Raw genomic sequence first — 14,043 nt, 5'->3', positions numbered from 1 at the left:
TTTGGCCCATTCCTCCTGACAGAGCTGGTGTAACTGAGTCAGGTTTGTAGGCCTCTTTGCTCGCAATGCTTCTTCAGTTCTGCCCACAAATTTTCTATAGGATTGAGGTCAGGGCTTTGTGATGGCCACTCCAATACCTTGACTTTGTTGTCCTTAAGCCAATTTGCCACAACTTTGGAAGTATGCTTGGGGTCATTGTCCATTTGGAAGACCCATTTGCGACCAAGCTTTAACTTCCTGACTGATGTCTTGAGATGTTGCTTCAATATATCCTCATACTATTCGTTCCTCATGATGCCATCTATTTTGTGAAGTGCACTAGTCCCTCCTGCAGCAAAGCACCCCCACAACATGATGCTGCCCCCCCGTACTTCACAGTTGGGATGGTGTTCTTCAGCTTGCAAGCCTCCCCCTTTTTCCTCCAAACATAACGATGGTCATTATGGCCAAACAGTTCTATTTTTGTTTCATCAGACCAGAGGACATTTCTCCGGAAAGTACCATCTTTGTCCCCATGTGCATTTGCAAACCGTGGTCTGGCTTTTTTATGGCGGTTTTGGAGCAGTGGCTTCTTCCTTCCTGAGTGGCCTTTCAGGTTATGTCGATATAGGACTCGTTTTTACTGTGGATATAGATACTTTTGTACTGCTTTCCTCCAGCATCTTCACAAGGTCCTTTGCTGTTGTTCTGGGATTGATTTGCACTTTTCGCACCTAAGTATGTTCATCTCTAGGAGACAGAACACGTCTCCTTCCTGAGTGGAATGATGGCTGCTTGGTCCCGTGGTGTTTATACTTGAGTACTACCTTCAGGCGTTTGGAAATTGCTCCCAAGGATGCACCAGACTTGTGGTCTAAATTTTCTTTTCTGATGTGTTGGCTGATTTCTTTTGATTTTCCCATGATGTCAAGCAAAGAGGCACTGAGTTTGAAGGTAGGCCTTGAAATACATCCACAGGTACACCTCCAATTGACTCAAATTATGTCAATTAGCCTATCAGAAGCTTCTAAAGCCATGACATAATTTTCTGGAATTTTCCAAGATGTTTAAAGGCACAGTCAACTTAGTGCATGTAAACTTCTGACCCACTGAAATTGTGATACAGTGAATTATAAGTGAAATAATCTGTCTGTAAACAACTGTTGGAAAAATTACTTGTGTCATGCACAAAGTAGATGTCCTAACCGACTTGCCAAAACTATAGTTTGTTAACAAGAAATTTGTGAAGTGATTTAAAAACGAGTTTCAATCACTCCAACCTGTGTACGTAAACTTCCAACTTCAACTGTATGTACGCACACACACACACACACACACACACACACACACACACACACACACACACACACACACACACACACACACACACACACACACACCTATTTATTCCAGGGTTTCTTTATTTTTACTATTTTCTACATTGCAGAATAATAGTGAAGACATCAAAACTATGAAATAACACATATGGAATCATGTAGTAACCAAAAAATGTGTTAAATATAAAATATATTTTCATTTGTTTGAGATCGCCACCCTTTGCCTTGATGACAGCTTTGCACACTCTTGGCATTCTCTCAAACAGCTTCATGAGGTAGTCACCTGGAATGCATTTCAATTAACAGGTATGCCTTGTTAAAAGTACATTTGTGGAATTTCTTTCCTTCTTAATGCATTTGAGTCAGTTGTGTTGTGACAAGGTAGGGCTGGTATACATAAGATTGTCTTTTACCAAATAGGGCTAAGTCCATATTATGGCAAGAACCACTCAAATAAGCAAAGAGAAATGACAGTCCATCATTACTTTAAGACATGGTCAGTCAATGTGGAAAATGTCAAGAACTTTGCTGCACTACTAAAGGACACCAATAATAATAAGAGACTTGCTTGGGCCAAGAAACACAAGCAATGACTGGTGGAAATCTGTCCTTTGGTCTGATTTTTGGTTCCAACCGCCGTATCTTTGTGAGACGCAGAGTAGGTGAACGGATGATCTCCACGTGTGGTTCCCACCGTGTTGCACGGAGGTGGTAAAATGGTGCTTTGCTCCTGACACTGTGATTTATTTAGAATTCAAGGCACACTTAACCAGCATGGCTACCACAGCATTCAGAAGCGATACGCCATCCCATCATTTGCTTTTCAACAGGTCAATGACCCAATAAACCTCCAAGCCGTGTAAGGGCTATTTGACCAAGAAAGAGAGTGATGGAGTGCTGCATCAGATGACCTAGCCTCCACAATAACCCGACCTCAACCCAATAGAGATGGTTTGTGATGAGTTGGACCGCAGAGGGAAGGAAAAGCTGTCAACAAGTGCTCAACATATATGGGAACTCCTTCAAGACTGTTGGAAAAGCATTCCAGGTGAAGCAGGTTGAGAGAATGCCAAGAGTGTGCAAAGTTGTCATCAAGGCAAAGGGTGGCTACTTTGAAGAATGTCAAATATATTTTGATTTGTTTAACACTTTTTTGCTTACTACATGATTCCATATGTGTTATTTCATAGTTTGTCTTCATTATTATTCTACAACGTAGAAAATAGTTTTTAAAAAAAGAAAAGAAAAACCCTTGAATGAGTATGTGTGTCCAAACTTTTGACTGGTACTGTATGCATGTGTGTGCCATATTTGGCTATTAATTAATATGGCTAAGCTATTCTTCATAGTGCCAGTGAATTGAAGTTGAATGTCACCAAATGCATCAGTTTAATTAGGTCTAAAATGTGCAATAAAAAGTATTGTGGCTATAGCTTATTTAAAGAAACCCTGGCTGGCTGTTGATATCCTAGGGCAGGGCTCTCCAACCCTGTTCCTGGATGGCTACCTTCCTGTAGGGTTTCCCTCCAACCCCAGTTGTAACTAATCTGATTCTTATCATCCAGCTAATTATTGAATTAGATGGGCTAGATTAGGGTTGGAGTGAAAACCTACAGGATGGTAGCTCTCCACGAACAGGGTTTGAGAGCACCGTCCTATGCAATAGATTGCAAAGCTGGACATCCCCACTAAACTTTTTAGTTCACTTTCTCATTCATAAACGCATCTCAAGTGAAAATACAGTTCAGAAGCTCAAATCAGCAAGATTGGGGGGGATTTTTATAAGGAAGGATGTCTACCATGGATCGCTAAAATAATGATTATGATCACACTTCAATTGAAATATTATGGATGGGGACACCTACACATGGCAGCCAAGCACGAGTTGGTGTAGCCTATTAACTTCTAGAATGACTGAAATATCTTCATGTCTAGAAAGAAAACTCCACGATTCCATCATGGGTCAATTCAATTTGAAAAAATTAAGAATTACAGGGGGGCAGTTTGAAAAAATGAAGTGTGTATTGTCCCCTTAAACAATGTGCATGCTTGGATAATAATTACATAACCAATGTCTCTAGTAATACCGGTCCGAATAGGGCTATAAAGTGGCAAAGAATAGGCTTAGAGTAGAGTGCGCCACATGTGTGTGTGCTCATCCATTTCTGCATGGTCGGAGTTGACTCCAAAAATCCTGTTGTGCACCACGAGCTAACGTTAGCTAGCTAGATTTGATTTTAATGCTGAAGGGTATTGACACACCCGTGCATCAATCTAAGTAATATTGGTGCTAACCGTGTGTTATTGGATGCTAGCATGCTAGTTAGCTACGGCGTCATAAGACACGGTGCACTGGGTGGGTTTCACGGAAGAATACTGTACCAAGTTATCTAGCTGAATAAACTAAGTTTGAGCCTATTCCCTGAAACATTGAACCACTGTACTTTACATCAATTATAATTTCTAAGTGGAAGTTGGAATAGTTATATTTGAGTGTTTCAGCGAATGGTTAGTGAGGTTAGTGAGTTGTTTAGTTAATTTCCATTCCAATCTCCAATCTCCTATAGCCTGTCAACTATGTGTCTGTCTATCCCTGTTCTCTCCTCTCTGCACAGGCCACACAAACGCTTCACACCACTTTAACCTGGTGGTCCCAGCGCGCACGACCCACGTGGTCTGCGGCCAACAAGGCAGAGTTCATCTCAGCCTATGCTACCCTCCAGTCCCTCGACTTCTTGGCGTTGACGGAAACATGGATTACCACAGAAAACACTGCTACTCCTACTGCTCTCTCCTCGTCTGACCACGTGTTCACGCATACCCCGTGAGCATCTGGTCAGCGGGGTGGCAGGACTAGTATCCTCATCTCTCCCAAGTGGACATTCTCTCTTTCTCCCCTGACCCATCTGTCTATCTCCTCCTTTGAATTCCATGCTGTCACAATCACTAGCCCATTCAAGCTTAACATCCTTATCATTTATCGCCCACCAGGTTCCCTTGGAGAGTTCATCAATGAGCTTGACGCCTTGATACGTTCCTTTCCTGAGGATGGCTCACCCCTCACAATTCTGGGTGACTTTAACCTCCCTACGTCTACCTTTGACTAATTTCTCTCTGCCTCCTCCTTTCCACTCCTCTCCTCTTTTGGCCTCATCTCACCGTCCCCCCCTACTCACAAGGCAGGCAATACGCTTGACCTCATCTTTACTAGATGCTGTTCTTCTACCAATCTCACTGCAACTCCCCTCCAAGTCTCCTTGTATCCTTTTCCCTCTCGCTCTCCTCCAACACTACTCACTCTGCCCCTACTCAGATGGTATTGCGCCGTCGCAACCTTCGCTCTCTCTCTCCCGCTACTCTCTCCTCTTCCATTCTATCATCTCTTCCCTCTGCTCAATCCCTCTCCAACCAATCTCCTGATTCTGCCTCCTCAACCCTCCTCTCCTCCCTTTCTGCATCCTTTGACTCTTTTTGTCCCCTATCCTCCCGGCCGGCTCGGTCCTCCCCTCCTGCACCGTGGCTTGACGACTCATTGCGAGCTCACAGAACAGGGCTCCGGGCAGCCGAGCGGAAATGGAGGAAAACTAGCCTCCCTGCGGACCTGGCATCTTTTCACTCCCTCCTCTCCACATTTTCTTCCTCTGTTTCTGCTGCTAAAGCCACTTTCTACCACTCTAAATTCCAAGCATCTGCCGCTAACCCTAGGAAGCTCTTTGCCACCTTCTCCTCCCTCCTAAATCCTCCTCCCCCCCTCTCTGCGGACGACTTTGTCAACCATTTTGAAAAGAAGGTTGACGACATCCGATCCTCGTTTGTTAAGTCAAACGACACCGCTGGTCCTGCTCACATTGCCCTACCCTATGCTTTGACCTCTTTCTCCCCTCTCTCCAGATGAAATCTTGACGACTTGTGACGGCCGGCCGCCCAACAACCTGCCCGCTTGACCCTATCCCCTCCTCTCCAGACCATTTCCGGAGACCTTCTCCCTTACCTCACCTCGCTCATCAACTCATCCTTGACCGCTGGCTACGTCCCTCCCGTCTTCAAGAGAGTGAGAGTTGAACCCCTTCTCAAAAAACCTATACTCGATCCCTCCGATGTCAACAACTACAGACCAGTATCCCTTCTTTCTTTCCTCTCCAAAACTCTTGAGCGTGCCGTCCTTGGCCAGCTCTCTTGCTATCTCTCTCAGAATGACCTTCTTGATCCAAATCAGTCAGGTTTCAAGACTGGTCATTCAACGGAGACTGCTCTTCTCTGTGTCATGGAGGCTCTCCGCACTGCTAAAGGTAACTCTCTCTCCTCTGCTCTCATCCTTCTAGACCTATCTGCTGCCTTTGATACTGTGAACCATCAGATCCTCCTCTCCACCCTCTCCGAGTTGGGCATCTCCGGCGCGGCTCACTCTTGGATTGCGTCCTACCTGAAAGGTCGCTCCTACCAGGTGACATGGCGAGAATCCGTCTCCGCACCACGTGCTCTCACCACTGGTGTCCCCCAGGGCTCAGTTCTAGGCCCTCTCCTATTCTCGCTATACACCAAGTCACTTGGCTCTGTCATATCCTCACATGGTCTCTCCTATCATTGCTACGCAGACGACACACAATTAATCTTCTCCTTTCCCCCTTCTGATAAACAGGTTGCGAATCGCATCTCTGCATGTCTGGCAGACATATCAGTGTGGATGACGGATCACCACCTCAAGCTGAACCTCGGCAAGACGGAGCTGCTCTTCCTCCCGGGGAAGGACTGCCCGTTTCATGATCTCGCCATCACGTTTGACAACTCCATTGTGTCCTCCTCCCAGAGTGCTAAGAGCCTTGGCGTGACCCTGGACAACACCCTGTCATTCTCCGCTAACATCAAGGCGGTGACCCAATCCTGTAGGTTCATGCTCTTCAACATTCGCAGAGTACGACCCTGCCTCACACAGGAAGCGGTGCAGGTCACTCCACTGGCTTCCAGTTGAAGCTCGCATCTGCTACAAGACCATGGTGCTTGCCTACGTAGCTGTGAGGGGAACGGCACCTCTGTACCTTCAGGCTCTGATCAGTCCTTACACCCAAAGAAGGGCACTGCGTTCATCCACCTCTGGCCTGCTGGCTCCCCTACCTCTGCAGAACCACAGTTCCCGCTCAGCCCAGTCAAAACTGTTCGCTGCTCTGGCACCCCAATGGTGGAACAAGCTCCCTCACGACGCCAGGACAGCGGAGTCAATCACCAACTTCCGGAGACACCTGAAACCCCACCTCTTTAAGGAATACCTGGGATAGGATTAAGTAATCCTTCTAACCCACCCCCTACCCTCCCCCCCAAAAAAAGATATAGATGTACTATTGTAAAGTGGTTGTTCCACTGGATATCATAAGGTGAATGCACCAATTTGTAAGTCGCTCTGGATAAGAGCGTCTGCTAAATGATGTAAATGTAAATGTAAATATATACACTACTGTTCAAAAGTTTGGGGTCACTTAGAAAGGTCCTTGTTTTCCATGAAAATACACATGAAAGGAGTTGCAAAATGAATAGGAAATATAGTCAAGATGTTGACAAGGTTATAAAGAATGATTTTTAATTGAAATAATAATTGTGTCCTTAACTTTGCTTTCATCAAAGAATCCTCCATTTGCAACAATTACAGCCTTACAGACCTTTGGCATTCTAGTTGTCAATTTGTTCAGGTAATTTGAAGAGATTTCACCCCATGCTTTCTGAAGCACCTCCCACAAGTTGAATTGGCTTGATGGGCACTTCTTACAGGTCAAGCTGCTCCCACAACAGCTCAATAGGGTTGAGATCCGGTGACTGTGCTGGCCACTCCATTATAGACAGAATACCAGCTGATTGCTTCTTCCCTAAATAGTTATTGCATAGTTTGGAGTTGTGCTTTGGGTCATTGTCCTGTTGTAGAAGGAAATTGGCTCCAATTAAGCGCCGTCCACAGGGTATGGCATGGCGTTGCAAAACGGAGAGATAGTCTTCCTTCTTCAAAATGTATTTTACCCTGTTCAAATCTCCCACTTTACCACCACCAAAGCACCCCCAGACCATCACATTGCCTCCACCGTGCTTGACATATTGCGTCAAGCACTCCTCCGGCATCTTTTCATTTTTTCTTCATCTCACAAAGGTTCTTTGTGTTACGAACACATCAAACTTAGGAAAAAAGTGTTATGGACACACAAATCTATCTTCCTCTGTCCAGTGTCTGTGTTCTTTTTCCCATCTTAATATTTTCTTTTTATTAGCCAGTCTGAGATTTGGCTTTTTCTTTGCAACTCTGCCTAGAAGGCCAGCATCCCGGAGTCGCCTCTTCACTGTTGACGTTGAGACTGGTGTTTTGCGGGTACTATTTAATGAAGCTGCCAGTTGAGGACTTGAGGCGTATGTTTCTCAAACTAGACACTTTAATGTACTTGTCCTCTTGCTCAGTTGTGCACCGGGGCCTCCCACACCTCTTTCTATTCTGGTTAGGAGCCAGTTTGCGCTGTTCTATGTTGGGAGTAGTACATAGCGTTGTACGAGATCTTCAGTTTTTTGGCAATTTCTCACATGGAATAGCCTTCATTTCTCAGAACAGGAATAGACTGACGAGTTTCAGAAGAAAGTCCTTTGTTTCTGGCCATTTTGAGCCTGTAATTGAACCCACAAATGCTGATGCTCCAGATACTCAACTAGTCTAAAGGCCCGTTTTATTGCTTCTTTAAATCAGCACAACAGTTTTCAGCTGTGCTAACATAATTGAAAAAAGGTTCTAATGATCAATTAGCATTTTAAAATAATAAAACTTTGATTAGCTAACACCACGTGCCATTGGAACACAGGAGTGATGGTTGCTGATAAATGGGCCTCTGTACACCTATGTAGATATTCCATTTAAAAAATCAGCCGTTTCCAACTACAATAGTCATTTACAACACTAACAATGTCTACACTGTATTTCTTATCAATTTGATGTTATTTTAAAATGGACACAAAATGTGCTTTCTTTGAAAAATAAGGATACTTCTAAGTGACCCCAAATTTTGAGTAGTAGAATATATATTTTTTAAATAGCCATCAAAATCTGTCCGTTTAAGCTAGAGTTTTTTTGGCATGGGCTGCATCTCAATCCGTATCCGGCAATGTGGGCCTTCCGCATCTGCAGTGGAAGATGGCTGAGCTACAACTATGTTTGTCAGACCATGAGATATACCAGATATCGGTCTTCTCACAAAAAGGTCTAGTGTCCAAGCCCCACGGGACTCATCTGAAGTCAGCAACGTGTATCTCACAATGTATTGTAATGCCTCATAAATGCACTAAAAGTTTATATATTACACACACACAGATCTTTATTTTTACTATCTTCTACATTGTCGAATAATATTGAAGACATCAAAACTATGAAATAACACATATGGGATCATGTAGTTACCAAAAAAAGTGTTAAATCAAAATATATTTTATATTTGACATTCTTCAAAGTAACCACCCTTTGCCTTGATGACAGCTTTGCACACTCTTGGCATTCTCTCAACCAGTTTCATGTGGTATGCATTTCAATATACAGGTGTGCCTGTTAAAAGTGAATTTGTGTAATTTCTTTCCTTCTTAATGCATTTGAGCCAATCAGTTGGTGTTGTGACAAGGTAGGGGTGGAATACAGAAGATAGCCCTATTTGGTAAAAGACCAAGTCCTTATTATGGCAAGAACAGCTCAAATAAGCAAAGAAAAACGACAGTCCATCATTACTACGACATGAAGGTCAGTCAATCTGGAAAATTAAGAACTTTATTCTTAAAGTTTCTTCAAGTACAGTTGCAAAAACCATCAAGCGCTATGATGAAACTGGCTCTCATGAGGACCGCTATAGGAAAATAAGACCCAGAGTTACCTCTCCTGCAGAGGATAAGTTCATTAGAGTTAAATGCACCTCAGCTTGCAGCCAAAATAAATGCTTCACAGAGTTAAAGTAACAGACACATCTCAACAACTGTTCAGAGGGAACTGCGTGAATCAGGCCTTCATGGTCGAATTGCTGCAAAGAAACCACTACTAAAGGACACCAATAATAAGAAGAGACTTGCTTGTGCCAAGAAACATGAGCAACGGAAATCTGTCCTTTGGTCTGAAGAGTCGAAATGTGCGATTTTTGGTTACAACCGTTGTGTCTTTGTGAGACGCAGAGTAGGTGAACGGATGATCTCTGCATGTGTGGTGTGATGGTGCTTTGCTGGACCGCAGAGTGAAGTAAAAGCAGCCAACAAGTGCTCAGCATATGTGGGAACTCCTTCAAGACTGTTGGAAAAGCATTCCTCATGAAGCTGGTTGAGAAAATGCCAAGCTGTCAAGGGAAAGGGTGGCTACTTTGAAGAATCTCAAATATAAAATATATTTAGATTTGTTTAGAACTTTGTTACTACATGATTCCTTGTGTGTTATTTCATAGTTTGTCATCCCTATTATTCTACAATGTAGAAAATAGTAAAAAGAAAAACCCTTGAATGAGTCGGTGCGTCCAAACTTTTGACTGGTACTGTACATATTTACAGCAAGTAACAATGATAATTGTCCATTGAGAAATGTCCTCCCCAGATACATACACTACATGGCTAAAAGTATGTGGACACATGCTCATCGAACATCTCATTCCAAAATCATGGGCATTACTATGGAGCTGCTATAACAGCCTCCACTCTTCAGGGAAGACTTCCACTAGTTGTTGGAACATTGCTGGGGGGACTTGCTTCCATTCAGCCACAAGAGCATTAGTGAGGTCGGGCACTGATGTTGGGCGATTAGGCATGCCTTGCAGTCAGCGTTCCAATTCATCCCAAAGGTGTTCGATGGGGTTGAGGTCAGGGCTCAATGCAGGCCAGTCAAGTTCTTCCACACCAATTTCAACAAACCATTTCTGTATGGGCCTCGCTTTGTGCTTGAGGGCATTGTCATTCTGAAACAGGAAAGGACCTTCCCCAAACTGCTGCCAAAGTTGGAAGCACAGAATCATCTACAATTGTGGTAAGTAACCCTTTTCCTCAAGTGCCTCAGGACTGTTCCAACTAGGCACCACACCTGACCAACCGAGCTAATTGATCATTTCAGTGACTGACTAAATTCCACACACCTGGTCCAGGTTGGTTAAATCAAAAACCATTAACTAGCTGTGGCACTCCAGGACCAGGGATGCCTACCCCTATTCTATAATGTTATTGTATGCTGTAGCGTTAAGATCTCCCTTCACTGGAACTGAGGGGCCTAGCCCGAACCATAAAAAACAGCCCCAGACGTAATCCTCCTCCACCAAACTGTACAGTTGGCACTATGCAATGGGGCAGGTAGCATTCTCCTGGCACCCGACAAACCCAGATTCGTCCGTCGGACTGCGATGGTGAAGCGTGATTCATCACTCCAGAGAACCAGTTTCCACTGCTCCAGAGTCCAGTGGCGGTGACCTTTACGCCCCTCCAGCCGACATTTGGCATTATACATGGTGATCTTAGGCTTGTGTGTGGCTGCTCGGCCATGGAAGCCCATTTCATGAAGCTACCGAGGAACGGTTCTTGTGCTGAAGTTGCGTCCAGAGGCAGTTTGGATCGGTGGTCCCGTTCTGCAAGCTTGTGTGGCCTACTACGTTGTTGTTAGACATTTCCACTTCACAATAACAGCTGACATGGTAAGTTCTAGAAGGTCAGACATTTGAAAAACTGACTTGTTGGAAAGGTGGCATCCTATGACGGTGCCACTAGTTACTGCCAATGTATGTGTATGGAGATTGCATGGCTGTGCGCTCGATTTTATACACCTGTCTGCACCTGGTGTGGCTGAAATAGCCGAAACCACTCATTTGAAAGAGTGTCCACATACTTGCGTATATATAGTATATATTAACTCTGGACAACATGCTAGCTAGTTTTAAAAATCAGAGGTAGAGTCGACAATTAACCTAGCTAGCTAGGTTAGACGTAGCTAGATAGCTAGCTTGCTAACGTTAACTAGCCAGTCTTGTTGGACATGCCAGCTAGGTAGCTAACGACCGCTATTATGGGTAAAGAAAGCCGACTTACACCTCAAGAATCCTATCACCCTTTGATATGCCAGCTCGGTCCGCCGCCCCTCCAGGCAAAACAGCACTGACATGCTGAAGAGGGGCGTACAATTCCCCATTAATGCTTCGCAGTTGTCCTCCTTCGCTAACTTGTCCACGAACGTTGAATCCATATCCTGATTCCGACTTTACAATTCTAACCATCCGTGGACCTGACGTCACCTGGGTAGCATTTTGGCCTCCGGTACCGACTACCGAACCTGCAGCGGGTCCATTACTGGAAGCCGAAAGGAGAGCCGACCGAATTTCATCGACTTCAACATCCGCCATCTTCTACTCAAAGCCGTACCCCCTCCAGACTGTGTCTAGCGGATTCAAAACAACAGAGAGTTCGATTCATCTCGCCTGTGTACGCGTGTTTTGCACCGGCTGAAAGATTACTTTCGATTTGGAATCGGGGACGGGCCACCTCCTAGGCGTGAACCAAGTGCTCCCCACTGTCATATGGCAAAGTTGGCTCAGAACCAAAGTGACGTAGAAGCATTATGTTTTCCCCTGGTTTTAATGCCCCTGGTTTTCCTATGCAAACGTGATTACAATTCAACCCGGCCAGCGTAAAATAACTCCCTCAGAAATACACTGACTAGCTCCTTGTTATTAACCCGCCCCTCGATCGCATCACGAGACCCCATACGGAGATAGAGTACAACTCACAAATGTGTACCATAAACAAAGCAATGCACCAGTATAATTTACTATCGACACACAACCTCTTGAATTGCATTTTTTATTTTTTTTAATGAATGCAAAATTATTTGTAAATATGGATAAAGGTGTAAGTAAATGCTCTCACATTACTACTAAATTCAATTTCAAGCCAGTTAGTGAACATCCTCTAGATGTGCTTTATTTTGATAGTCATAGTCCAGACAGAGACCAATTCTGATGAAAAATGTTCACTAAATTGGCATTTTGACCAATCAGCTCAGCTCTGAAAAAGATCTGATGTGAAAAGACTTGATGTGATTGGTCAAAAGACCAATTAGTATAAAAAATATCAGAATTGGGCTGCCTGTCTAAACCCAGCTATAGTGCAGCATCCTCTTCTAAATTAGAAGATTAGATGGTATTTACCCTCTGATGTACTCCCATCTGCGCACAACAGTGACCCTCCCCTCCCCAGTCTGAGTGTAGACTGCTACTGCCCGATCCCACACCTGGGGAGTAGAAGTACTACTGAGGCATGGCTGGAAAAGAGAAACACAAGACAATGGTTACTCTACTGTTACCCCTTAGAGAACAGGGCCATAGCACCTCCTATAAACTACATTTAGCTTGCAGTGTTTGGGAGTAGTGAACTACATGCAAAATATGCATATACTATTTACTTATCTCCAACATAATAAATGGGCACTTTCTCACACCACACAAAAAGAGAGGAAGGAAAAGGGCCACCCGTGAGGTCACCAAGGATGAACTAGTGCTCTTCTTCGGTATTATGGCGGTATGCAAACAAATTGTTACAGGTGCATGTGCCACCTAATGTATTGAATGTGTATCAGCCTACTATTCTTTAGTAGGAATTCATTACACTCTGAAAAAACAACAACAACTACACATACATACCCCAACCAGAAGCCATGGATTACATGCAACATCCACACTGAGCTAAAGGGTAGAGCTGCCGCTTTCAAGGAGCGGGACTCTAACCTGGAAGCTTATAAGAAATCCCGCTATGACCTCCGACAAACCATCAAACAGGCAAAGCGTCAATACAGGACTAAGATTGAATCGCACTACACCGGCTCCGATGCTCGTCGGATGTGGCAGGGCTTGCAAACTATTACAGACTACAAAGGGAAGCACAGCTGAGAGCTGTCCAGTGACACCAGCCTACCAGACGAGCTAAATAACTTCTATGCTCGCTTCGAGGCAAATAACACTGAAACGTGCATGAGAGCACAGCTGTTCCAGACGACTGTGTGATCACGCTCTCCGCAGCGTGATCACACAGGTCAACATTAACAAGGCCGCAGGGCCAGATGGATTACCAGGACGTGTACTCCGAGCATGTGCTGACCAACTGGCAAGTTTCTTCACTGACATTTTCAACCTCTCTCTGTCTGAGTCTGTAATACCAACATGTTTCAAGCAGACTACCATAGTCCTTGTGCCCAACAACACTAAGGTAACCTGCCTAAATGACTAACGACCCGTAGCCCTCATGTCTGTAGCCATGAAGTGCTTTGAAAGGCTGGTCATGGCTCACATCAACACCATTATTACAGAAACCCTATACCCACTCCAATTTGCATACCGCCCCAACAGATCTACAGATTATGTAATCTACACTGCTCAAAAAATAAAGGGAACACTTAAACAACACAATGTAACTCCAAGTCAATCACACTTCTGTGAAATCAAACTGTCCACTTACGAAGCAACACTGATTGACAATAAATTTCACATGCTGTTGTGCAAATGGAATAGACAACAGGTGGAAATTATAGGCAATTAGCAAGACACCCCCAATAAAGGAGTGGTTCTGCAGGTGGTGACCACAGACCACTTCTCAGTTCCTATGCTTCCTGGCTGATGTTTTGGTCACTTTTGAATGCTGGCGGTGCTTTCACTCTAGTGGTAGCATGAGATGGAGTCTACAACCCACACAAGTGGCTCAGGTAGTGCAGCTCATC

At 44.3% G+C, this 14,043-nt stretch overlaps 1 protein-coding gene across 2 annotated transcripts in view; it reads right to left on the bottom strand.

Moving 5' to 3' along the window:
- The window catches only part of LOC115173283 (sorting nexin-27), a 46,399-nt gene extending 34,635 nt beyond the window's left edge, over positions 1 to 11,764 (bottom strand). Inside the window, exon 1 of one of the 2 annotated variants that reach the window (XM_029731240.1) lies at positions 11,367 to 11,764. In XM_029731240.1, coding sequence (XP_029587100.1) covers positions 11,367 to 11,677 — 311 coding nt within the window. In that variant the 5' untranslated portion in view covers positions 11,678 to 11,764. The remainder of the gene's footprint in view (positions 1 to 11,366) is intronic. The other variant, XM_029731239.1, reaches the window with a different exon arrangement.
- Between the last annotated feature and the right edge of the window lie 2,279 nt (positions 11,765 to 14,043).

This window comes from Salmo trutta, chromosome 34, assembly GCF_901001165.1.
Source record: "Salmo trutta chromosome 34, fSalTru1.1, whole genome shotgun sequence".
NCBI classification, from domain to species: Eukaryota; Metazoa; Chordata; class Actinopteri; order Salmoniformes; family Salmonidae; genus Salmo; species Salmo trutta.
Note: the sequence above shows the minus strand (reverse complement) of the source record. Positions and strands in the feature narration are given on the sequence as shown.